General features: G+C 37.9%; 3 protein-coding genes across 4 annotated transcripts in view; 1 reads left to right on the top strand and 2 right to left on the bottom strand.

The window, feature by feature from the left end:
- LOC124642758 (kynurenine aminotransferase) overlaps window positions 1–11,526 on the top strand; it is a 12,805-nt gene extending 1,279 nt beyond the window's left edge. Inside the window, exons 4-11 of one of the 2 annotated variants that reach the window (XM_047181403.1) lie at window positions 59–185; window positions 3,674–3,783; window positions 4,073–4,316; window positions 5,286–5,452; window positions 5,880–6,066; window positions 9,963–10,126; window positions 10,510–11,360; window positions 11,402–11,526. In XM_047181403.1, coding sequence (XP_047037359.1) covers window positions 59–185; window positions 3,674–3,783; window positions 4,073–4,316; window positions 5,286–5,452; window positions 5,880–6,066; window positions 9,963–10,126; window positions 10,510–10,584 — 1,074 coding nt within the window. In that variant the 3' untranslated portion in view covers window positions 10,585–11,360; window positions 11,402–11,526. Of the gene's footprint in view, window positions 1–58; window positions 186–3,673; window positions 3,784–4,072; window positions 4,317–5,285; window positions 5,453–5,879; window positions 6,067–9,962; window positions 10,127–10,509 lie in introns of both variants that reach the window. The other variant, XM_047181395.1, reaches the window with a different exon arrangement.
- Window positions 11,524–27,003, bottom strand: LOC124644437 (UPF0605 protein CG18335-like). Its single transcript, XM_047183790.1, has 9 exons — window positions 26,883–27,003; window positions 26,303–26,420; window positions 21,415–21,553; window positions 20,306–20,402; window positions 17,532–17,707; window positions 17,146–17,308; window positions 16,669–16,807; window positions 12,113–12,211; window positions 11,524–11,726 (listed from the first exon to the last, which is right to left on the bottom strand). The coding sequence occupies exons 1-9, from the start codon at window positions 27,001–27,003 to the stop codon at window positions 11,657–11,659; spliced, it is 1,122 nt and encodes a 373-aa protein (XP_047039746.1). The 3' UTR covers window positions 11,524–11,656.
- LOC124642750 (elongator complex protein 3) lies at window positions 12,812–16,619 on the bottom strand. Its single transcript, XM_047181384.1, has 7 exons — window positions 15,847–16,619; window positions 15,496–15,660; window positions 15,196–15,310; window positions 14,552–14,802; window positions 14,027–14,192; window positions 13,431–13,643; window positions 12,812–13,027 (listed from the first exon to the last, which is right to left on the bottom strand). The coding sequence occupies exons 1-7, from the start codon at window positions 16,407–16,409 to the stop codon at window positions 12,833–12,835; spliced, it is 1,668 nt and encodes a 555-aa protein (XP_047037340.1). The 5' UTR covers window positions 16,410–16,619; the 3' UTR covers window positions 12,812–12,832.

The following is a 27,003-nucleotide window of genomic DNA, read 5'->3' as shown; positions in this document are numbered from 1 at the left end:
TACTAAAAAAAATGATTTTTTTAGCTTCCTACTAAAATAGATTTTTTTTTAATTACAGGGCCATCCACCACTAATTCAGAACTTATCAAAATTATACTCTCCATTAATAGGAAGAGAAATTAACCCTCAGAATGAGATCCTAGTCACATTTGGTGCTTACGAGGCTCTGTACTCCGCTATCTTGGGTGAGCAAATATATTGTTTATATACTCTTATCTACAGCTAATATATCCTGGTTTATTGTATGTAATATATGCTACAATTATATTGTTATTTCAAGTGTTGGCATAAGATAGAATAATAAATAGAGTGTTAGATGAAAATAATGTTTCAAAGTAATGTATGTTTATTTTCAACCGTTTTTATGAGAGGTTAAAGACATTTATGATTTAAGATAGGATTTAACTATCTCATTAAAATAAGTATTACATTGTAAAAGATTTATTTTAATGCAATGTTGATTTTAGGTTCAAATTTTTAAAGTTACATGTTACCTTCTCCACTGATTTATTGTGAAATTATTTTTGTTGTTATATTAACATAACTGTATTTCTTTGAACTTATTCAAGTTAGAGATGGGTAACTCAGGAGTGATAGATACAAATGATATGAATCATTCCATTTGAATCAATCACTCTTCATATCTTTACATATCCGAATGTGTCAGTAGTTCAGTATATCTTTCTTTACACCTCACTCACTCGTCGCACATACGTAGATTTGACCAATTTAGGCGGCCAAAAATATTTTACAATGTATTTCGTTTTTTCTATCTTTATTTTATCATTATTTTATTATTTATTTTATTTAAGCATTGTATTTTGATAATAAGCATGTTTTATTGAAAAAAACCGTAAATATTTTTTTTTTTAATGTAGAGTATCATATATTTTCATTTTAAAAGTAGTTATGATATTTTTTATTATATCTATTTCAAAATAATATGTAATGTAGTAAAAAAAAATAATATTTTTTTATTCCTCACTTTCTGCCTCTGATATATCAGACTCTGTGTTTGATTCAGCTGGTAGTAGCATATTTTATTGTTTCAGGGCAAAATAATCTTGTTTTGATGTTTTTTTTTTGTTGGTCACATTTCTTCAGTTTCGTATTTCTTTAGTTTTCCTTCGTTTAGTCCTCTCACTACAATCTTTAAGTGATTTAGATGGCCGCCCCGGTCGATTTCCAACACTTGTCGGGCGTTCAAATGTTCTGCTTAACCAATTCTCATTAGTTTTAAGGATTTTTTTTACAGTTTCAGTTTCTTACTTTCGTAGCTATTTTAAAATATGCAAATCTTTGTTTAAAACTGCTTATATTATCAGGTGTGTCACCCTAATAGGTCAAAAGTTAGTTTCCTAGGTAATTTAGTTTTTCTTCCAAATTAGTCAGATCTTGCTATTGTATTTTATTGTAAATATAACGTAGGGTCACTATTTTTACGCCAGAGGTACTCAAAACAAAAAAAAATGCACTTTGTGACATTTTAAAGAAAAAAGTATTTTATTTTTGTATGAGCTTCAAATCTTAAAAAGCCTGTAAGTCGGACATCCGCAGCTATCCGCAGCCAAAAAATATGTCGTAAGCTAGTTTAATATGTCAAATATCTAAAACTAAAAAAAATGTTACGCGGTCGAACGCGATAATATAACAAAATTGTGTTTAAACAAGAAAATTACTAAAAAAATATTTTGCTTACACACCCTCTTTTAAAATTGAAATAATACTATAAAAAATTAAGTGATCACACTTAAAATATATTAAAATATAATAACTGTTACCTACACAACTCGAATCCATCATAAAAGTTGCTTAATATCAATTAGATAGCACAAAAATAATTTTTCTTTAATACCGTCTACCGAGATCTCTAAAAACGTATAACGTAAAATTTGCACTAAGGTCAAGTTCCAACTCCTGGTGCAAGCGCATATCGCATGTTTGGTAGGTAGATGTGGTAAATTCTTATTGCTGGGGTATTCCTCTTTGCATTTTACCCACAATTTGATGATAACCTTTATTTAAAAAAAAAAGACTTTTGGCCAGCTAAATTGCTCAAATCTACGTTAGTGCGTCGGTCATCGCGTCGGGTACTAACTAATCTGTGGCGTCGGATAGCTTCGTCGCGCGCCATTGGTTGAACGTCAAGCGAGCCGTCTCGCTCGCACCCATACGATTACGAATGTCGTTACTTTGACCACAATAAGTTGACACCCAATAATAAGTTGTTAACTCTATTGCTCACGCATAAGGCTTATAATTGTTTGTCCTTAGTGAATATTTCGGTATTATAATCTTGTCAAATGTATTGAAAACTTACCGCCTACCGAACAAACATGTTTTGCCTCGAAATACACATTTTGAACTAAAATTTAATTTTCACGTAAATAATTTCGTAGGTAGACAGTCCTAAGCCTGTGTAAAGTATGAAAGGAAATCAGAAGGCTATTTCTATTTTTATTTTCTAATACTTACTAAACTAATGCTTATACTCAATACTAGATTGCGATTGACTATTCATTGAACTAATTAACATAAAAGAAGTAGGTTGTACCTACAGTCATAAGAATAGTATTTTATTTAATTAGAATAAAGTTGTTCAATCGCAACCGCTCAATATATCAGAAAGATGCAAACAACAACCAACCTATCACTATATCTGAATGATCTATTTGAATGAGTGAGCCGCACACGAGTTGCGAGTTTAAACGAGCTACTGAGTTATACTGAGCTACTGATATAAAGATATGAAAGAGTGATTCATATCCCAGTGATTGAAAGATGCATATCTATCTTTTCTTTTCAATGACACATTTTGCCCATGTCTAATTCAAGTACAATGTGAGATAAACAAAAAACTGTAAATTATAATATATTTTCTCAATGATATGTATCTATGATGCAATATTGAACTTTTATTATAATAGGTGATTTCTTACCATAATTCAATGACTACGCAATTATTTTATGATAACCATAACACCATGAATGTCATTATCTATAAAAGTCACTACATGCGTCATATGCTCTCTGACCCAGCTACATAAGATAAGTCACCCCCTTCCTTTGTACAAAGTTAAAAAAAGATAACATTGACCCCCTAGGTTTTTATGAATATGATTTATAAAATGATTGTGCAATTTGCATTCGTTTTAATGGGTCATCAAATTAGATTGATTTCATCATCTCTCTAGTCTTTTTCCAACTATGTTGGGGTCGGCTTCCAATTAAACAATTATTAAAGTAAATCAAGTATGTCCAGAAGCCAATCAATGAGTTTAATTACTATTCAATTTACACTTTTAATTCAAAATTCTTTACTAACCGTTTTGCCGTGGTTTCACACGCGATCCGTGGGAACTACTGCTACTACAATGTAGCTTATATTACTCTGGAACAGTGTAGCTATCCACAACAGTGAAATATTTTTTTCAACAATTTTTCACTAGTTTCAATAGGGTTGAGGTAACACCTTAAATGCTATTTTATAGTATTTTAGCTACAATATCAATTAATGACAAAATACACAATATAATCGATGTTTGTTTTTAACCAGCGCGAGCGCACGATCTTCGCTTTTCAAAGTTGCGTGTCTAACATTATTTAATAACTAACCGGCTATAATTAATGTTTTTATTTTCAGTAATAATAATTACGTAATTTGTGATTCCAGGTCACGTGGATGAAGGCGATGAGGTGATCGTAATCGAGCCTTTCTTTGATTGCTATGACTTTATGATCAAGTCTGCTGGTGGAAAACCTAGATTTATTGCTTTGTGTCCTGTAAGTATAGCTTCTTGAATCTTAATTTTGTAATATCAATTTTGCAATATTGCCTGTTTACTTAGACTAAAAGAACGCGTTTATAAACTATTTTGCGCAACTCTAAGCGCAACGGCAGATATAAGGTTTTGCGCAAAATATATACCTACTGTATTAATATTACATAAAAAAAAATCAAGAAAAAAAAAACTTACATAATATTACGCTGTATCTAGATATTATTTACTGCTGAATTAAGCTAAAAATTATATTAATCATGCATTCTACATACTTGTAATGAATTCCGCAGACAAAAACATCAGGAGAAATAACATCAGCAGACTGGGTGCTTGATGAGAAGGAGTTGGAATCTCTCTTCAACCCTCGCACCAAGATGATCATAGTCAACACCCCTCACAATCCTTTGGGCAAAGTATTCACTCAACAGGAGTTGGAGTTAATAGCCAATCTGTGCAAGAAGCACAATGTGCTGTGCTTGTCCGATGAAGTGTATGAGTGGATGGCCTATGAGCCGGTCAAGCATATTAGGATAGGTGAGTTTTTTTGGAAATATTCTTCGCTAGTGGCGGAAGTTACTGAAAGTATTTATGTAGATCGCTCAGTCTAGCTATCTTTGTAGATATGCATATGTCGGATAGGGGCGAAACATCAGGATGGCACTATTGTCCGACATCAGTTAGGGTAATCGTACAAAGAGATAACTTAAAGAAACTCAAAACTCAAACGTTTATTTAAATTAGTCAGAACAAAAGACAGCCCCCAAAACGACCGCCCTTCGCCACTTCCTATGTGTTTTGGCTGGGGAGAAGAAGTGGCGGAACAAACTCTCCAGCAACACATGTCTGTCTGTTAGGTTAGAAGAACCATTACAATACAAAAATCAAAAGACTCTTTACAATAACACTAGGTACACTACACGTAACGAAAGGCAGTTTCAAGATGTGCGCAGCACGACGACTCGACCAAGACTGAGCTCCGCGGACGCCACGCTGACCGCCACGACTCTGCTAAGCGCGCCAAAATGTTGTTTCACCGGAAACGCCACCAGAGGGCGCGCTTGCGTGACGTTTAGTGTCCGTACTAATGACAGTCTCCGACACATATTTAAAAGTTTGACTGCCTCTAGTAGTCGCACGCGCAACTGCTGTGCAAGAGGTCTTCCATTCCCGGTACCACTATTTGTGGATTCGGAACTCTATTTGTGGGTTTTCGAAACTTTAACTAAGCAGTCCAGACTATGGAAGTTGGTAATTCATACACCCGTACAATGGAGAGCACGTTAATGTTGGTCGTGTCGTGTCGGATTGCCATCCCATCGGGCTATGAGAGTGAAGGAATAGTGAGTGCACCTGTGTCTGCGCAAATGTTAGTGCATCAGAACAAGCACCGGGGCCAAATCGGCCTTAGACGCCTTAAGATTATGTGAAAGGTTACTGAATATTACTGTCTATTATGTTAATTTCTTGACTGTTATATAATGTGTCTGTATATTTATCTCCCAGCATCATTCCCTGGCATGTGGGAGCGTACGATAACGATCGGTTCAGCCGGCAAGACGTTCTCGGTGACGGGCTGGAAGACGGGCTGGGCGTACGCGCCCGCCGCGCTCATGCGCAACCTGCACGTCGTGCACCAGAACTGCGTCTACACCTGCTGTACTCCGGTGCAGGTCAGTACCATGTGCTTCGAAATAGATCTATGGTCCCCTAGCACCTACCCAGTGGGTTCAGCCGGCAAGACGTTTTCGAAACGCTGTACTCTTGTGCAGGTCAGTCTATTATATACCCCCAATAACCTCATAGTAATAAACCTTACCTAATAAACATTTTTTTTACTTTGTGTCTCTTAGAATTAAAAATCGTTTGGGTTGTTTGAGATTTTGTGCAATGAGTGATTTTGTAAATAGCTGCTTGTGAAAGTAGTATAAAAATATTTTTAGAATTGTTCGAGTGACTCTTGAAAATATTATATTCCCTCCTATATCGAAGAGACGAAAGAAAAAGCTCCAAAATATATTTTTTAATTAACAAGGTTGGAATTTAGTTTTTTTTTTATTTGTGAACTATTACCTATATAACTTGAACAATCTCCCACAGGAAGCGATATCCCGTTCGTTTGACTACGAGCTAGCTCGCCGTGACTCCCCTGAGTGCTACCTCACAGCTTTGGCTTGCGAGCTGAGGCCCAAGAGAGACTTCGTCATAAAGTCGCTCAGAGAGAACGGCTTCAACCCCACCGTGCCCGAAGCCGGGTACTTCATCATCGCCGACTGGACTAATTTAGGTGAGTTCACCATTTAAGGTTTATTTTTTTGCCCACTTCCCAAAAGGGGTTCTCAATTCGTCGGATTTTTTATGATAAACTTAGTAGAGTAAATATTTTTAAAATATAATTTTGAAAGATGGGATACCATTTCTCAAGTACCCGTAAAAAAATAATATAAAAAATGTTATTAAAAAAAAAAATTCGCGTTGTAAATAATAATAAGCCCCGCAGGGCATCTGAGGCGGATGACGGGGAGTAGTGACCCCGCGGGGCTATATATCCGAGTGCTCCAGGGAGAGTATACTGTCCCCCATCTCCGGCTTGCCGGAGTGAAGCATGACGGGGGATAGGTCTCCCGCCTCTTGGCTTGCCTTCACCGGCCGGTCAGAGTGGAGTCGCTAGAGTAGGGCTAGCAGCCCGCTCGGAGGGTAGGTGCCTCGTGGTAAGTGGCGAGTGGGCCGGTGATGCTGGACCCACAGGGAGCGCGTGATCTGCGTTTAAAGTCCGCCGAGGTATCCTCACCCTTCAGCCGCTCATGTACCTGTTGCCCTCTTGTTGCTATTCAGTGACTGATTCCCGGGGGCCCAGTAAGTGAGCTGGCGAGTCTCCACCTGCCATTTTTACGTGTGCAAACATTGTTATCGGCAGGTGCCATAGTTCCCATAGTTATCCCCATTCCCAGTCCATTAGCATCCCATCCCAATAGCCCTAGTAGTTTTATTCCATATTTAGCAATAGTTTAGCACAGAACCGGGGATTGTCCTTGGGTACGTTTCTATAGTGTATACAGGGATAATCGTCGGTTTTGTGTCGCCATTTCATTAAAGTTGTCTCAAAAGGGCTTCAGCGTGTTCGCTTCGGCCCCACGTTCGCCTTCCAAAAATCCGGGACTCTGTAGTCCCGTGGTTGGTTAGAGACATACTGTTACTGTTACTGCCTTTTTTTTTATCGTCCCACTGCTGGGCACAGGCCTCCTCTCACATGGAGAAGGATTGAGCATTAATCACCACGCTTGCTCAATGCGGGTTGGTGATTTCAGTCTATAGTTCAGGTTTCCTCAAGATGTTTTCCTTCACCTTTTTATCAGCCTTACAGACTTAGAGACATACAAGATAATAATAATAATATAAAACATGTTTTGGCGCAACCTCTGGTCGACGCCCGTCTGTCACGAGGAGGGTGACTGGACACGTGATGTTGAGCGAGAGTGTGAAAAAATACCAGAAATGGAAGAGGTTAATATTACCTCCTCCGACGTAGCCTATGCAGTCCGTCCGATGCAGAATTAGAAATCACCAGGGCCGGACGGACTGCGCAATTTCTGGTTAAAGTGGCTGCAAAGTTCGCACCCCTGTTTAGCATCACAGTTTCAGTCATCCTTAGAAGCCGGGTCGCTCCCACAGTTTCTAACAACAGGGATTACCCACCTGCTCCATAAATCAGGTAGTACCGCGGAACCCAAAAATTATAGACCGATCACTTGTTTACCGACGGTCTATAAACTTCTTACATCTATTTTGAGATTAAAAATAAATCAACATATTGAAAAATATTCAATTATGTCAACTTCTCAAAATGGATGTAAGAAGGGGTCCCGTGCTACTAAGGAGCTGCTCCTCACTGATATGGTCATCAGCCAACAGGTTCGGCGATCCCGAAAGAATTTGTCGACATGTTGGATAGACTATAAGAAGGCCTACGACTCGGTCCCCCATACATGGCTTAAGAGGGTATTGGAGTTGTATAAAATAAACTCAACTCTACGCGCCTTTCTTGCGTCATGTATGGAGCAATGGAGAACGGTTCTTCACTATACAGGATGTCGAGAAATTGAAGGGACCGGCGATCCTATTAAGATCGAGCGGGGAATTTTCCAGGGTGACAGTTTGAGTCCACTTTGGTTTTGCCTGGCCTTGAACCCTCTGAGCACATTGCTAGAGGGCTCGGGGTTGGGCTATCCTTTGCGGAGAGGGGGTCAGGTTATATCCCATTTGCTTTACATGGACGATCTGAAACTGTTTGCCACCACAGAATTGCAGCTGATGAAGCTACTGAAGGTCACTGAAACTTTCAGTAGTTGCATCAGGATGGAATTTGGTGTGGACAAATGTGCAGTCATGCATGTAAAGCGAGGGGGAATTGTGGAATCTGAGGGAGTACAACTCTCAGATTCTATAAACCTGAGATCACTCTCCGCAAACGATACATATAAATACTTGGGTATGGCGGAGGGGTTAGGCATCAATGTTGCTGTCATGAAACAGTCATTACGGGAGCGTTTCTTTGGCCGCCTGAATAAGGTCCTGAAAAGTTCCTTATCGGGAGGCAACAAGGTTCGCGCCTTTAATGGTTGGGTCATGCCAGTCCTGATGTACTCTTTCGGCATACTCAAATGGACTCAAACTGAATTGGACGCCCTGGATAGGAAAGTCCGCACACTGCTGACCGCAGAACGAATGCATCACCCACGATCGTCAGTGATGAGACTGTACATCCCACGGAAATGTGGAGGCCGAGGCTTTTTAAATGCAAAGACGCTCCACAACCGCGAGGTGTGCAGTCTCAGAGAATATTTTCTCAAAAGCGACGTGGGTATGCACCGTGATATGGTGGCAGTGGACAGAGGACTCACCCCGCTGTCGTTGGCAAATGAGAACTGGCGCAAACCTGTCGTACTAACTACCCACGATCGCAGGGAGGTATGGCAGAGCAAACAGCTACACGGACGCTTCTTCGGGGCTCTTCATGGCCCCGATGTAGACTTCAAAGCGTCCGTATCTTGGCTACGCTTCGGTGACTTGTTTGGAGAAACCGAAGGGTTTGTATGTGCAATTATGGACGAAGTTATCCTTACGAATAACTACCGGAGATATATCGTGAAAGACGGGACGGTTGACATATGTCGGGCATGTCACCATCCGGGTGAGTCTATCAGACATATTATATCTGGTTGTTCTCGTTTGGCTAATGGTGAATATTTGCACAGACATAATCAAGTGGCCAAGATCATCCACCAGCAGCTTGCTCTGCAATACAACCTTGTAGACCTTGAGGTACCGTACTACAAGTATGCACCCGACCCAGTTCTCGAAAAGGACCATATCACTTTGTACTGGTTGGATCGATCTATCATCACTGACAGGACTATTGTAGCCAATAAGCCTGATATTGTGGTGATAGATCGATTAGCGCGCCGCGCGATGATAGTCGATGTCGCCGTTCCGCATGACGAGAACCTTGTGAAAGCTGAGAAAGAGAAACAAATAAAATATCTCGACTTAGCGCACGAGGTTGTCGCCATGTGGAGTGTCGACACGGCTGTTGTTGTGCCGATTGTCGTTACGGCCAATGGTTTAATAGCCAAGAGCCTCGACGAACACCTCAGGAGGCTCTCGTTGGGCGGCTGGATCAAGGGACTGATTCAGAAGGCAGTACTCCTTGATACGGCACGTATTGTGAGGAGGTTTCTGTCTCTGGGACCCTAACCACCGGTACCTTGGACCCTGTGCCCGATATCGGTGGCAACCTATTTTTTATATTTTTAAATGTTTTTTATTTTTATATTTAATATTTAAAAATGTAAATTATATGTTCTAAATAAATAAATGACTATAATATAATCTTTATTTCAGACCAATGTCCATACATAAAAACATACAGAAACCAGTTTACAAAATTTGAGCACGTATAAATGCTTTCAGGACGTTTGAGTCTTGCTTTTCCGCAATAACCTGTAGGATGCTGTTGCTGTAAAGCTTACCTAACATAATTTTTATAGCCAGAAAAAAAACTCTATTGCTTATTATTCGTAGAGTCCAGCATTAAAATATTCGTAGATTTGTATCCCTGGTATTATCTAAATAACAATTACATCCACATTATTGTCTCATCATAATCAAACCTTTATCTTCCAGCGGATAAAATCGACCTATCATCAGAACCAGACAAGTACAAAGACTACCAATTCACGAAGAAGTTTGCCAAAGAGACGGGAGTACTCGCCATCCCTCCCACGGCCTTCTACTCGCAGGAACACAAGCATTTAGGGGAGAACTTCGCTAGGTTCTGTTTTATTAAGGTATGTCGGATTTATCATGCTCTTTAAGTACGCTCTTGTGGCCCATTTCCTCCCCAAACTGCTTTTTATACTGGCTTTTTATTCTGAAAAGGGAGGTTTAAAAAAAGGGAGGTTCTCATATTGACCTGTATCAGTATGACGTATGTAGGTATGTTCGTCTGCGCTTATCTCACGTTTGAACCAACTTTGATGCGGTTTTCTGCATAGTGTCCTATTGAAGTTGGTTTTCATTTTTTAGTAAAAGCTTTGTTTTGGCAAATGGGCATTTCAAAATGTATCCATTTTATTTTTTTACCTTTTTATTTATTACCACTTATATTGTGAGTTTTTTTAGGTATTAAAGAGATTCTGTACCTACATTTTATGATTTCCATTTTTTGCAGAAAGACGAAAACTTGCAGCTGGCCGGCAAATTAATCAAAGAATGGAATGCTAAGAATAAGAAAGCTTGTGTTTAGGCATCACGACAAAAAAAAAGAAATGAGTCCATCTTTTTGTGTTACGTCACATGAGGTACAGTCAGCTTCATAAAGAAGGTAACACTCAGGCTACTCAAATATACATTTATGGTGACGTTATAATAAACACAAAATATAATAAAAAGTTGAGACGTTCAAAACTTCATACAGACATGGACAGACAGTCATTAAATGTATCCAAGCATTGAAAGTGTAAAAAAAAATATGGAACACATTTGAAAAATTTACAATCTATTATTATTTTAATCTCCTCAAACAGAGCAAATGAGTAACTAAAATCAAACAGTAAATAAAATGTAGTTCCGATGAGTTCCATATTTCAAAATTTACAAAATGCTTGGATACCAAAATAGTGGAATGACTGCTACCATATTTAAGACTACTCGACTATACAAGTATGTTTTGAGCACTTAATTTTTTTAAATATATCTAAGGTAATTTTGTTTATACCGATATTATTAACTTTTTGTTTGCGTCTACCACTCGTCTTTAGTTGTGTTTCCATTTTTATGACGCTGACTGTATAAATTCTGTATAACCATGGTGTGACTACTTTTTAATGTCTTAAGTCTTAGTCAATAAGCATGTTTCCTATTTTGGAAAAATATTACTATGGTCGGAAGTTGCATGCGAGTCCCAAAAGTTATACAAATATTTTGGGACCAAAAAGGGGGATTATTTAAAATCACTTTTTTAACCAAGCCTATTGTGATATATATTGTTATATTTTTATACATTGTTAACGTTATTACATAATATTGTCAACTCAAAACTTTAAGAGTTAAGACACAAGTATAAAACGTTGTTTCTTTTCTATAATTTATGTTGGAACAAAGACTTTTAGGATTGCAATTATTTTCTTTGTTAATTATTTTACTTATTTGTATGTTATAGGTATATTAAAGAAAATGCAATTCGTGATTCAGCGTTTTATTTAAAAACGATACCAAGGAGTATAATTTGATCGTGTCAAAGTAGGTGCACTTTGAATTTAGACCATATTGCTGTTACAATAAGCTTCACTATCGCTTGTCTGTTACACTTTATGTCGTTATGAGGTGAAATCTCCGCGAAGCCAGCGCTTGGCGTCTCTCGTGTCATTGCCGTAAGTTTTTCCAAATCTGGAGGGAGTAAATGAAAAAAAGTATGAAAAAATAAGAAAAAACTTCTAAACCTACCTACTTAATCGAGATATTATTACTTGTTTCTTTTGCTACAGCCCTACTATTCCTAAAGTTAAATTCTCAAAAAATAGGTAATAAGTAAATCATAGGGTTGCGTAAATTAACCAATGATACGATTTTAATGTGTTTAAAGATACAGACTGACTGGATATGAGATTATGCCAACAAATAAAAGTTATAAAATGACTGCGCACCACAATTTTAGGGACGGAAATGCCAACTATGAAATACAAATTTCAGACTTGCCAAGATTGATAGATGTCAAACTCCAAATGCACCTTACATACTGCTTTGCCCTAAAGAATCAATGGCTACATTCTTACCTGAACATGCATCCAGGAACGTGTCCGGCGTAGTTGGGCAGCATGCCGACGTGCTTGTGATAGATCTCCGTCGGGTTGATCGACAGCGGCGGATCAGGCCTGTCAAAGGAAAACAAGGAAAGGGTTTCAGGCGGAGGGACAGAAAAAACCTATACATTTACGTAAAAAGTTTGTTATAATAATTTGAAATATTAATCAGTTAACTGCTAAGGAATAAATAAATATAGCGGTTATAACATATTTTCTATACATAGGTAACTGTTGAAAAATCGGCCATAAGGATTATAAACGCATAGGTTTTGCTAAAAAGTCTATCGAGTTTAACATTTGTTTAACTGGGCTCTACGGCAATTGGGGAATATTTTGCTCTCACAAAACGGTGTGATTGGATTCCTAAGTAACATACTTCAGAATAGTAACATACTTCAGAATACTGTAAAAATTTACCCCCTTATAAAAATCTCTAATCACCTTCTAAGCAAGGTTTTAACTAATCACTACTTAGTCTTAAGTAGTGATTAAATGTTAGTTAAGACATGCTTAAGCAACGTTTATAAGTAAGAATTTTCTTAAACAGCCTTTAAGTATTACTTATTATTTAATTCACGTTTATAAGTAAGGCTGAGAATAATTTCCAAAACAGAACAAACCTTTCACTGCAAAACAAACTCAAAATCAGTTAAAAATAAAAACCAAAACATCATTGAATCCACTTTATTGTCATACAAGCATTTTGACCATGTAAGGCCCTTCGAGATGGTATCCGATCTTGGCGTAATAATTCCTGGTGCCCACACCAGATATGACGGCAATCTTGTCTGACCCATGCTCTTCCTTGGCAATCCTTTCAGCTTCCTCCATCAGTAACATGCCAAACCCTTGGTGCTGGAATTTTGTTGGGTCACGAGCGTTCACCTGAAAGAAAAATGAGTAGGTTATAAAAATTACAATAAGTGATTATGCGTACATATTTTTATAGGCACTTGAGAAGCAGCAGGTGACCCAATAATACACACCGTTATTGTATTATAGAGGCAAGTATGCGAGGTTCTAAACAGTGGCAACAAAAATTACATCACTAATATTCGACCTTATTTTTTTGTTACTAATTCATTTTACGGGGCACATATAAGCATGTGGCATTTTTATGATCATGAATCATGCTATTTAACTCGCCACAAAATAAGCACTGTGACTGCAAGTGACTGAGGATCTGATATTTAAGGTTTTATACGATTTTTATATAAGCTCTATTTAGACATTCTTCCTGAATCGCAGTCAAGCATAAAATAGTAAGCAAAAATCTTGCATAACTCACCGGCACAACAGACCCATAAACGTGCAGTTCCCTCACAATACTGCACTGTTTGAAGTTATCATTGGGCCCAGGCTTTAGCTCCGGTCTATAAGTATCGGAGGCACACTTCCTCAGCCGCAGTAGACCGACCAGTATGTCCTGGTCTGGGTCTTCGTAAGCTAGGAATGTTTCCCAACCACCGTTGGCTGTGTAGTCGCGTCTTATTAGTTCTACCTGGAATTTGGAAATGGTGATGAGTGAAATAAAAATAACAAAATTATATTTTTACGAAATAAACGAAATTTTTGTCTATTTCGTAGTTAATAAGAGACCAATCAGGAGAAAGAGCACTTCTCAAATGAAATGCAATACTTCTTTTACCGAAAAAGAATTCTTGCTGGTAATAATGCAAAACAATATGTATTTTAGTGTCGCTTAATTTCAGCAGTCACAATGTATGACAGAATAATGCTTTTGCATTATTCTTCAAAAATTATTTCTAAGAAATCAAAAACTAAACAAAAGGAATTTAGCAATTGTTTCTGATATTGGCGTGTTCAAGCAAGTCTCTTCAATTTCTTAATATTAGTATAGATACACAGAAAAACTGCACTCACCTCATAAGGCCTGACCCTATTGTGTATCTCCTGTATGCCAACCTCCCTGGTCCTGACATCTCTGCAGTCTGTGCCCAGGTCTGCCATGCGAGCAAGGGCCAACTCCCTCAAGTTACCGTGTTCCACTCCTGATGAGACTAGCGGCATTGGGATGTCACGCTGTACTCTGGAAAGGGCAATTTAATCATAAATTAAAAATATTGTCATAAAAATAAAAAGATAGGAAACCAAATATGTAAATATTAGTATACTTTTTGTTTCAGACTTATTTTTAGCACTCTTCTGTCTGCCTGTTTGTCTTGTTAGTGTGTGTCACGTAAAAAATACAGAACTGATTTAAATGAATGGTGCACAGATAGACAGTTGATTATAACCTGAGAAAGCACAGGCTTTTTATCCAGATGCAGGAATTAGTTCCCTCTGTACATGCGAAGAAGCACATGGAACCACAAGTTTCTTATTATGTAAATGATTGTAAGGTAGTCCCACTCTGATTATTTTCATAAAAAAATACTATCATATTACCTGTACACCCTAGTCCATGGTGGTATTAAAGCCAATATCTTAGCGATCAGATCCACTAACGTAGACGGAGGATAACTCCTATACCTCCCTGTCTTCCACAACTCATATAACCCGGTGCCTCTGATCACCAGTGTAGGGTATATCTTGAGCCCATCAGCCCGGAATGCGGGGTTCTCAAAGAATTCTATGAACTGTTCTACGTCTCTCTCGAAGTCTACATTTGGTAGGTCTGGCATCATGTGAGCAACTATCTGGGAACCATTAAATAGGAATTTTAAAAGAGACCATCTCTGTACATAAAGTAATTTAGAAATAAGCACCTACAAAGTAAATACATATATTACTTTACATTATTATATGAAAAATTTCATTATATTCATTATATGAGTTTAATGATACCCCACTGGAGTAGCCACTTAACTAAACGTAAACAATTGTGTCAGGATTTTTGTTGAAAACTCAGTCTAAAAATAAAATGCTGCCAAAAATCAACATAAATACCATAATAACAATTTCTTATTCAATTCAATTTTATTATAAGCAGCAGTTCATTTGTTTGATTTTTGTAAAAAGTTATTATTTTTATTCTCTTTTTTCTAAGCAATATGCAGTCAAAGCCATTAATTACATCATAAATTAATTACCTTGTAGCCAGCATCCTTGGCCAGATTAAAGTTCTCACAGACAGCCTTCACTGTGTGACCTCTGTTAGTGTCTCTTGCAATGTCTTCATATACTGACTGAACACCTATTTCAAGCCTGAAATATTATATTAATTTAATTTATTAATTGAATATAACACTGTAATTAATTATGAAGCAATATTATGTTTTGATTATTAAATAGCAGAATAAAACTTAGGAATGCATATCCCATAGTTCACTTCTGTGTGGAGTAGAGAACTGATCAGCAGACATTTTACCTCATAAATTGATGATACTGACCTGGTACAGCCATAATTAAGCATATCACTCATGTGTCTCTGCAGACAGTAGTCTGGTCGTGTCTCTATTGTGATACCAATGCACTTTGTCTTAGCCTTCTCCGAGTACTTCACAGCCTCAGCCACTGAGCTTGACGTGTGGCCTGATAGGGCATCATGGAGATTCCTGGAATGAGGTTGAATATGTATTAGTGAATAAGTCAGAATGTATGAAAGTTTTCAAGTTGTAAGTAGTACTAGAACATGTGTTGAACTTATTCAATCTCAAGTCTTTAATGATGATGCCATATTACTACGCTGCAATATCGTTGCTACCAAAACAAATAATGATAAATAACATCAAACAGCTTACCTTATAAAATAGTCTCTATAATCTTCAGGGAGACTCATGAAAGTGCCGCCCATGACAATAAACTCGACTTTATCGACACTATGACCGAGTTGCTTCAACTGTTCGACTCTATGGCGCGTCTGTAGGTAAGGATTGTACCTCGCTCTGATCGCCCTCATCGAAGTAGGCTCGTAGCCTGTGTAGCTCTGTGTGGAGTACTCAAAGTCCGAGTCCGGCCCGCCAGGGCAGTACACACAAATGTTGCCGGTAAAGTTTATATGCGGACATCTGTGAGGTTTACACATGACAGCGACCACAGCTATACCAGAAGCTGTACGAATAGGCTTAGCCTTTAATTTTGGAAGTAAGATCTTTTTAGCGTCAGCGGGCACAGCCGCTATGATATCCACCAGTCTAGGTGATGTCCCTAAACCGTACTTTGAAGAAATCCTCGTTTTCATCTTGTTGAGGTTAACATCTTTGCCTTGTCGATGTGCCACTAATAACTCTTGAATAATCTCTGATATCACCATCACCATTTTCTCCTCTTTCGAGAGGTTCGGCATCGGTTTCTTCTTAGCCATTTTAAACTTTCACAATAAATATTAGAGAAAAATAAATAAATTGCGCGTGTACAACTCCAACCTATTTACTTCCCAATTTGACAGATAATTGACGTTGACATATATGACTTTAATAACGTCAACCTACGTAATCGTTCAGAAACAATAAAATCAATAATGTTTTATCTATTAATCATTTAATTAAGTATACATAACTCTTATTAGTTACGCTTATTATATAAAAACAAGTATGCAACTAACTTAATTGTATTAAACTTACTTGACTACATTCACTGGTGCCCATTCAGTGCTCTGTCTTCGTCTGTAGTTAGATGAAAAGTCACAGAGCGCAGAGTTCGTGAGCTTCTTGGATGACTCTCCGAATCTTTGGAAACCGTACGGAACATGGCCCGAGAAACCTTTAAACAAACATATCAAGTTACCTCTGATACTGAGAACGTAATTTACGTACCTACCTGTTCAATGAAAAATCAATGTTTTGAACTCACGCACTGATTGCGACGGATTAAATCCCCATATTTGATTTCGCACAAAGGAGGCGTGTAATTTTGCATAGGACATTTATATAAAACAATATTTATAGAGCTTTAGAAACATCGAAATAAACGCAAACGCGATGACATTTATCAAAAAGTCAACTCAATAAAAAAAGAACCCGTTGGCAATGGCTATAACGAAGGAGGTTTTTAAAAAGAGTTTTTGCAACTGTGTATCTCTTCATTAATCTTGATCTCACCTTTCTTGATATATTTGTCGGGGTGACCATTTTCCATGAAAAATGGACTGACAGAATGCGATGCGGGTGATAGCTGGGGTTCATCCATTGGCACGTCTCGTAATATTCCTGCGCATTCTGGTCGCACTGTGACTAGGGGTAGCTTGAACTCGGCTGTCGCGGACTGTGAAGTTTAAGATCTGGCTTTATAATTGTAGCTACTTTCCTCTTCAACAAGGCGTTCTCCATCTCCGTACATTCTTCTTTCTTCATCCATCTCCATTCTTTCTGATTCTATTCTTGGTGAATTATAAGATTAACATTGCAGGAAGTATTCTTGCATTCCATTCCAAAAATAAATACGAATAAAATCTGCATTCGATTTCAAAATATTCCGTGAGACTTACGAATCTGTCGACCAAATCCCAAGGTTGTCCTTTCCCGGCTTGTAAGTCCACCACTCTTTCCAACTGGTTCCTTGCTGCTCTCTGGTTTAGTTGCACCCTTTGGAACTCTGACAGGGCTTCGGTAGCAGCAACAGTGTATCGCTGACCGAAGTGGTTGTTTAATCTCGGTAGGAATCCTATATTTTACCAATCACTTTAAAAAGTCGCTCAGATACGAAAACCATTGATCAAAAATGGCGAATTGTTGAATGAAAAATGAATAGTTGATGAAAGTTATTTAAACAACGTGCAAGGTACGAATAGTATCCTCGATAAAATGTACCTAAACTCGCTCGATTCTCCATCTACACGAAAATGTGATTCTATGCTAAACCAAGATGTATTTAGATACTAGATTACTGTGACCACGGCCCGATGCAGGGTACCTAGGTACCTAACAAACACTAAATAAAACACTGACCGTTATTTTCGCGAACGCTAGTCACAAAACAAGTGGTCGCCATCTGATACCGTGACATAACTAGAGCAACGATTGATAAAGAACGTGTACCGTTTTATTCGAAGATTATGCACATATTTTGTAGGCCTTAGACTTTATAATCTGACGCAGGGAAGCAGCACTGTCAACGTTTTCCGTTTGAAGAAAATCGCTGATCATGTTCACTTATATGCTATGGGAAATATTTGCGTGTGTGCGTAATTCTACTCCATATCTGTGTGGAACTTTATGTAGCTATATAAAAGCTTTACATGTGTGCATGGGCTCATGTATGCAAGAAATAATAGCCTCGACCCTCACCTCAATAAACGGCGATAGAAAAATGTCTCAGCCACAGAACTACGTAGTTTCTAGTCTAGTGGATAAACTAGTTTAAATACTAAAATATCTTCGTGTAATTCGAGGTCAACGAACATCTGTTTGGTCCATTCATTGCGATAAACAAGGCTGTTGTCTCCTGGAAGTAGTCTGAGGGCCGCCATGGCAGTTTACATAAATGTACCACATCTAGATCGGCACTGAACTATTGAGGAAGTTTGGAAAATATTGTTATTGACTCATGTATTTCTAGGCGTATTTCTGCTCTATAAATGTCTTCCTTGCGAAAATTTGATCCATATTTGTAGAATTGTAGAGGTAGAAACATTTAATAGCATAGATCTTGCTAGGTCATACTTATAGTGGCAGAAAGGGGTTTTGATGTACTGTTTTAAAAGCTCGCTCTCCTATATTCCTATTTCCCACAACGAGTTCAATAGTCAAAAAAAGTCTACCAAAACTTCCAGCCCTCTAGAACAATCTTATCGGCACTCAAACAATCAAACACCCGATGCAGCAATAAATCCAGCTTGTCTGACAATGTGTATGCAAATCCTTGCGAATTAACAGCCTAACCAACTGCCTACGTAAATAGTGCAGCCGCTGAAGTGTGGGCTTTAGACAATTACTCACACCTACGTGCTGTGGTCAACTCGGTCATTGCGGCTGGAATAACGCAAATAAACGAAGAGCTTTAGAAACACCACGTTAATCATGAATGACTTGTTTTAATCCTGATAGTCACTGCGTTTGTGATAGGTTCCTTATTTTGTCCCTTGTCTGTAACCAGGTCTATTGAAAAGATCTTTATTCCACTTGTCTTTGATTAGGCTTGAAAAAAAACTCGTCTATTTTTATTTGAATTTCACGGGATAACAAAACAGAGGGACTATAGCGCTGCGGAAAATGAAGGATCAAAATACTAAATATTTTGAGGATATGATAATAACAACAACACCAAAATAAGTAAATGACATCACATAAGTCTATCGATGGTTTAATAAATATCGTCTGTTTATAAGTTATCCTAAAAACAAGCTCGAATAAGGAGGAGTTTTTCTCAAATAATTGAAACCATAACATACACGATTTCATGGTCATAGTGAAGGTAGGCAATAATTACGTAGGTAGGTACTTCGTTAAATAAGATCTTCAGAAAAAAGGGGTTTTTAATGCAGTTTTTGGCCAAGCTACAGCGGCGACTGTGGTGCTTACCTATGTAATCTAGTATTTGAGATTGAAAAGCTACCTATGTCTCATGTCCAAAACCGCACTGGCTGAAAGGTCATACAAACTGACTAAGCTACGTTTAGCTAACAGTCACGAACTCGCGTCTAAAACAAACGCGCCGTTTTCACCAAAAACAAAAAAAAGACAACCGCAAACTGGACGTGCGAAATTACAAACTTTTTTGTTGATCCCCACAAACAACAGCACATTAATAGATTTCCCTTCAATTGCGTTATAATGTAAGTAATTTTTTTCACACTTTAATTTAAAATGTACGTGTAACAGTAATGGGATATTTAAGTATCTGGGAGCCAAAGGCTGTGAGGAAATGGCGGCATGCCTTGGAGTCTCGGACCGGTCCGCTATGACTCATACAAACTGATTCACCGAGATTAACTTCTAGACAAATCCTTGAGATTTCACTTTATTTATGTGAGAAAAATAAACTAGGACTAAAATAGTTTAAGAATTCAATATTGGGAAATAAGGTACCTAAGAATTATTTTCCTGTACTTGCATAAATGGATAAAACGTCTTTCATATTAAAGGTATTCGGGTATGTATTTAGCTTTTGCAGTGCATAGTTTAATTAAACATCATTGTGAAAAATGTTTAAGTCGCGTCCCTGCGTTTTCTTACCACTTCAAGAAGACAGAAACGCACTAGAGGTCCTGGCACGCCCTAATTACTTCTTACCTTTGAAATATAAAGAAACAATGCATCTTACCCTCATATCCCGGTATCATAGGATGCTTGTACACTGGGTCGCCATTCCGAAACCTCGCGTTCACGATGTCGATGTCTGTTTGCGGTGGCCGATAGATCTGTGCAATTTGAAAACATCATACAAATGGATAAGAAAATATTAAAAAACCTGATAAAAATAACCCCTACTAACGAATAGAGGTACTTTCCCAACCCTTAAGAAATTTTGAATTGACAACAGCTAATCTAGCCATCTCAGCGGGAGTCAGTTCATACCTAGGGATCAAATACTTTAAAAGAAGTCTAGATTGAACCCTCTGAGGCGACTTAAGTCGAAATAAGAAACAATGTGATTAAATGTTTATTTCAATATTTTTTTATCTAATAAAATCAATCAAACCATTAGCAGCACAATGCACATTATCTTTTAGCTATTGATTTTGGCAAGTTTTCCATTAGATAAGGGACATACCTACTGGAAAAATAATCAATATGGCCTTATCTGGCTAGTCAATAAACAGATTAAGTACACCCACGTTTAGTAGCAAATGCAAATGATAATGGCAAAGGATTAAGTAAGGTTAATTGAATGAACACGGTAATACATGTGAGGGAACAATTTAACTGGAAGATAACTGTGCGGCGAAATAACAGGAATTGTCTGATAGCTTTCAGGAAAATGGTTAAGTTATAGTGTTTCTGAGTAAAGTGCGCGAATTGCAATCTAAAGAATAATATCTTCCTTCATACGATGTATAAGTAGGTAGGTACAAACACTTTTCTTGGCACTCGTATCTTCGGTTAGCTCAAACTACATATTAAAGGCACCTACAGCAATTTTATTGCCCCCAAAAAACTATGAATTAGTCGCCATTTCTGAGGCCTCGATGATAATAAAGTTCTGTTATCAATAATGGCTGGGTTCGCAGAGCAATTTTGTCCCGATGTTTATTCATCAACGGCAGACTGATTGGAGCCTTTGGGAGACAAATTCTAGAAATGTTTATATAACCGACCGAGAGTTTATGACTAGATAAATTTTGGAAGGATGAAGAATATTGTCTATACTTGAAAACGATACCCTTCCCCCTTTTCTATCGATTTCCTCCATTGTCAAGCTTCTTTACTGACCTGAAAATCATCAGCCGTCCGATCAGACAGCACCAGTCTCTCGGAGTGCTGGACGCTTGGGTCCAGGAGTATCTTGTGTGTGGTCGACCCATAAGTATCGCCTATCCGGTATTTGTACTCGGGACAATGGCCTGTGTAGCTGTAGACAACGAAAAACATCACTAGTTAATTCCACGTGAAGATAGAAAATTAATTATGGATGTTTCGTAAGAAAGAGGATGAACGGTAAAATTATGCAAATGTTTAATTATAATATTTTAAAGAAATTTAACAAATTGACCCTGTCTTTGACGAGTCCCAACTAGGTTTATAGGTTCCCCTTATCGATTTCATGCCACATAACACGGTTAAACAAAATTAAAAGGCCGAATGAAACATTACCTTCACTTGCGTCCCTACATTGAAAAATGTGCTTTAAATTAAGAAAACGATCGTTTACGAAAGCTTCAAACACGCGCCAGAAATAAATAATAAAACGACATCATTCATCATATTTTGGACACGGGACACGGCCAACGCAACGCCCTAAATACATTGTCAACAACACAACACGAATTACCTAACAATCCTTATTAGTAAATACGTACAAACGGACTCGGTTCATCAATAAAATATATTTGTAACGCACTCTTGACAAATTGAATAATGTACCTTCAAAAGTGTACCAGTGTTCATTACATCATCTGGCGCCAATTTGGCAACAATCGTAACTTTTCTTATGAAAAACGGTCAGACAGCATCACTTAGTTCAATTTCGTCACATTACAAATGCAACGCTGATTATTCTTGGCGACGAAGCCCTTTTTTGGACCTTTTAATCTTATAAATGGAATGTAGGTACAAAGTGCAATCTTAAATTAAAATATGTTTATATGGACATAAGACATTGAGAATTCTTGTTTCTTGGCGACTAAAAGGAGTTTGCAAGCAGGGTTGAAATTACCACCTGTAACGTTTAGGTTTAGTGGTAGGTAGTCTAGTAGGTAGAAAAATAAAAAAAATTAGTAAATGGTATAAAAGTCTATATTCTAGAAAAAGATCGGCAGAGCCGGGAGTGGGTTTAGAATAATCGAGCTCGCGTTAAGTTCTGGCCCGCTATAGAACACTACTACCCTGTATAGTCAGGCAGCTCGGCAGCGGTCAGGCGGGGTAAGTGTGCAGCGCGCTAGTAGATGCCGGACGCGCAGGTAGATGCAGGACACGTAGATAGGCGCGGCACGTAGGTAGGCACAGGCACGAAGGTAGACACAGGCACGGAGGTAGACACAGGCACGTAGGTAGACAAGCGCGTAGGTAGGTGCACTGAGGGTAGGTGCACTACGGTAGGTGCACTGGAGGTAGTCAGGTACTTGAACCCTGGAATGTCCGTTATGTTCCGTCTTAGTTACGGTCCGGTTATATTCCAGCCACGACTGCAACATCCCGATGTCCACTTACTCACTACCTAACTAAATGGAAAGCAGTGATCAAGCACTAAATAGCATCGAGATGAGGCAGCCTAGGCAGCGTGACAAATTATAATACAGCTAACCAAAATGTAATCTGAATGCAAGTGATGAGGGTGAAAGTATGTGAATGATTTAAAAAGCAAAGCACTAGTTTAAATGAAAAAGTTAATGAAGAAGTTATAAGTAGGTAGACACTATAAGAAATTATTTAAAAAGGAAAGAATGTGAGAAAATAATTGTAGGGCGTGGCCCTCATGACACGGTCTAAGTGCACCGGTCATGTAAGGTCAAATACCACCTGATATTTTTTAAAAGCGTTATGGCAATACATAGTCTATAATATTCCATAAGAACAGCAACAAAGGCGTGATCGTAGCATGAAATAAAAGAATGAGCGCACAATGAAATCAGCAAGTCATCCTACGACACGTCACGTACTCACGTATAACTTTTCTAGATGCACATAATAAGTAATATTTTGCAACACTCACCCGATCTGGGGTATACACTGATTCTAATAGTGATTTTAAAAGCACAATAGTTAATTTAGGATAAAATTAAATGCGATATACCAGCGAGTTAAAAACCAACATAGACCAGTACTGTATCGGCTCGCGGTGTCGTGCTAGTGACCGTCTCGCGATTGACCGCCGGCTCTGCTCGCGTCGCCTCATAGGAGGGATAGTTCGCCGAACCGGTTTCCGTCACCCGTCAACGGCGCACGGCTCGCGGCGCGCGGTTGAGATATAGCAAGTCTAGTATTTTTAAATATTCAAAATATAACGTACAACGTTACAGTACCCCCCTTTTTAGCGTAGGATTTTTCCTAGGAAAAATCCGCTGCTTTCGCTCTTGCTAACAACTGATCTGAGTTTCTCTTTCATTCGTCTTCATTCATAATGTAAACATCCCTCACCTTTCATTCTTCCTTACATTAAATAGCCGACATCACACTAGACATCTGTGCGTCAGCGTCCTTTCGACCTGAGTATTCTGCCTATAGTGCACAGAACACTCACCCAGTTCAGTCATGGCTGGAAGAGGATAAGGCTGAAATCGAGCGATTACTAACTACACATAACTATTAATTGATAGATTGAATATTAGAAAAGATAAATACATAAGTTATATTTGTGATTAAGGCTTACTTATAGAGTAATCAACCGCTCTTGCAAAGGCTTATTTAAGGAGTTGCACCGCTCCGAAGAATACCAAAGGTGTAGGGCCTTTAGCATACAGAAGGGATCCATGGGGTAGAACCACGATCAAGCTTCGTTTATAACCATCGGTGTAGGGCCGATAGTCATAATATATTTAATATGGTAGGAATACGATGTATGGGGTAGACCATCATCATATAAACTATTGGGGTAGACCAATAGGTGAAAAATAGAAAAGGAATAGTTATGGGTAGTAGTAGTAAGTGGGTGTAGTTTACGTTATTTAGTTTAGTTTTTTAGTTTATATTATTTAATTTAGTTTTTTAGTTTATATTATGTATATGTTTTAGTTATATTTAGTGCATTTAGTTTTAGTTGATTTTTTAAAATTTGTTATATAATTTTAATTACAGTTATAGAATTTAAGTTGAACTAAGAATTTATTCTTTGTAGTTTATTAGTTTTAAGTCCTTAATATGCCAATCTCCTATAGACTTTCCAGACATGTCAGCTAATTCATAAACCAAGGGCGATTTTTTCCCAATTACTTGACATTTTATAAACTTAGGCGCTAATTTTTTGTTAAAATATTTATCTTTATCGCTCTGGTAGAAAGTTCTTTTCCAGACGATATCACCTATATTGAATTCAGCAGCCTTTCTGCGTAGATTATAAGATTGCGAATTCCTAGAATGAGCTTGTAGAAGCGCAGCTTGTACTTTATTGAACACTGTAGATAGGTAACCTAAATTTTCTACGTATGCATCACGAGGTTCAAAAATAATGTTATCATCAAAGTCAGCATTAATGTAATGAGTGCCACAACTGACTAGTTCACGACCAAAGACAAGAAATGCAGGCGTGAAACCAGTCACCTCATTTACAGAGCTGTTAATAGCAAATTGAATTTTAGGAATAAGTAAATCCCAAACCCGGTGATCATTGTTTATAAAAGTTGATACTGCAGTCATTACGGTTTTATTATACCTTTCAACGGTATTAATATGCGGTGAATATTTAGGTGTGAAATGTAAATTCGGTATTTTATATTTGTCTATTAAGTTTTTTAGTGTAGCGCTAATAAATTGTTTACCGTTGTCGAGGATAATAGTAGATGGAATACCATGTACCAAAAATACGTTTTCTTCTAAGATTTTAGCAATAATGTCAGCGGTAGCCCGTCTAATAGGGAAAAGTAAACAATATTTGGAAAAACAGCAGGTTACAACAAATATATAACAATTTTGTTTTCTGGTCGGCGGCAGTGGTCCAACAAGATCAATGCTAAGCATTTGAAAGGGTCTATGACAAGATTTAGGTCTACCCATGTGACCCAGCGTTGCGTGGTTCTGATGTTTATGTGCAATACACGCGTCGCAAGAGTTCACTACTTTAACTACATCGGAATACATACCAGGCCAATAGTATTTTAGTGCAATGCGTTTAAAAGTTTTAAATATACCTAGATGACCACTAATAGGTTCAGCATGGTTTTGAATGATAATATCAGTCCTATATTCAAGTGGTACCACTTCTTTCCATTCAAATTCTCTAGCAAGTGGATTTAGACATTTTTTGTAACGAAAAAGTTTATTGTTAGAAATTTGAAAATCGAGAAAAGAAGTTGGGGAATTTAAACAGCCATTGTATATATTTAGATACCAAGGATCCGATGTCTTGGCCACAATATTATCCGTAGTGCGATTAGTCAAGGTACTATCGATAGCAGATACGGGAGTTGAACGAGATAGAAAATCAGGCACAACATTTTCTACACCGCGACGATGTCTAATTTCAAAGTTATATGCCGATAGTCGTACTCCCCAGCGAGCTAAACGACCGGTAGGATTATTCAAATTTAAAAACCATTTTAGGGCAGAATGATCGGTATAAACTATAAACTTCTGGCCATTTTCTACATAGCATCGCCAATGTTCAACCGCTAGTAAGACAGCAAGTGCTTCGCGCTCGGTCGCACTGTAATTGCGTTCTTGATTAGACAAGGACTTGCTCATGTAGGCAATGACACGCTCCTCGCCATTTATGTCTTGTGTCAAAACAGCACCGATTCCGTAGTTACTCGCGTCAGTATGAATTTGGAAAGGTTGAGTATAATCCGGACACGAAAGTACAGACGCAGACACTAAGCACTCTTTCAATTGAGTAAAAGCAGTATCAGCCTCCTTCGACCATTCAAATGGTGGTGCCTTTTTACTTTGAGAAGTTAATTTATTTAATGGAGAAGCCAAAGAACTAAAGTTGGGAATAAATCTGCGATACCAAGAAGCTGCGCCCAAGAACCGCCGAACTTCTTTTCTATTTGTGGGGGTAGGGTAGTTTTTAATAGCGTCTACTTTTTCAGGATCAGCATGTAAACCGTTAGCATCAACTACATAGCCTAAATATTTTAGTTTTTCTCTGAAAAATTGACTCTTTTTTAGATTTATTGTTAAATTAGCTAACTTTAATTTATCTAAGACTAGTAAAAGTAAGGATATATGTTGCTCGAAAGTTGACGATACTATAATAATATCATCTACGAAAACAAAAACTCTATGCTCAAATTCAGGTCCATAAAACAGAATATCTACGAGACGTTGTTGAGTAGCTGGAGCATTAGTAAGACCAAAAGGCATAGCCTTAAATTGATAAGTTCCACGGGTCGGAATATAAAACGCGGTTTTACATCTATCCTCTTCATTTATCAAAATCTGCCAAAAGCTCTTAGATAAATCTAAACTTGTTAAATATTTGGCGTCCCGTAAATTATCCAGTATTTCCGAGATGTAAGGTAGATTGTACGCGTCTTTTTTTGTGACGGCATTTAATTTACGGCTATCTAGACAAAATCTAAGCTCACCATTTTTTTTAGGTGTAAGTAGTACTGGAGATGACCACGGACTCTCAGCAGGCTCAACCACATCATCTTTCAGCATCTCATCCAGCTGTTCTACTAAAATTCGTTGCTTCTCTGGAGACAT

Source organism: Helicoverpa zea, chromosome 2, assembly GCF_022581195.2.
Source record: "Helicoverpa zea isolate HzStark_Cry1AcR chromosome 2, ilHelZeax1.1, whole genome shotgun sequence".
Taxonomy (NCBI): Eukaryota; Metazoa; Arthropoda; class Insecta; order Lepidoptera; family Noctuidae; genus Helicoverpa; species Helicoverpa zea.
The sequence above is the reverse complement of the archived record's forward strand: the minus strand, read 5'-3'. Positions and strand labels throughout refer to the sequence as shown.

What these genes read in the sequence shown, in the direction of transcription:
- LOC124642750 (XM_047181384.1), bottom strand. Translation starts at nt 16,409, where the DNA reads ATGGCTAAGAAGAAACCGATGCCGAACCTCTCGAAAGAGGAGAAAATG. An exon ending in CCATGGACTAGGGTGTACAG is followed by an intron (nt 14,193 to 14,551) that starts GTAATATGATAG and finishes TGCCCTTTCCAG; the next exon opens with AGTACAGCGTGACATCCCAA. An exon ending in ATAGGGTCAGGCCTTATGAG is followed by an intron (nt 13,644 to 14,026) that starts GTGAGTGCAGTT and finishes TCCAAATTCCAG; the next exon opens with GTAGAACTAATAAGACGCGA.
- LOC124644437 (XM_047183790.1), bottom strand. Translation starts at nt 27,003, where the DNA reads ATGTCTCCAGAGAAGCAACGAATTTTAGTAGAACAGCTGGATGAGATG. An exon ending in GGACGGCTGATGATTTTCAG is followed by an intron (nt 20,403 to 21,414) that starts GTCAGTAAAGAA and finishes CAAATTGCACAG; the next exon opens with ATCTATCGGCCACCGCAAAC. An exon ending in GCACCAGTGAATGTAGTCAA is followed by an intron (nt 12,212 to 16,668) that starts GTAAGTTTAATA and finishes TTCCTTTGACAG; the next exon opens with GCCTGATCCGCCGCTGTCGA.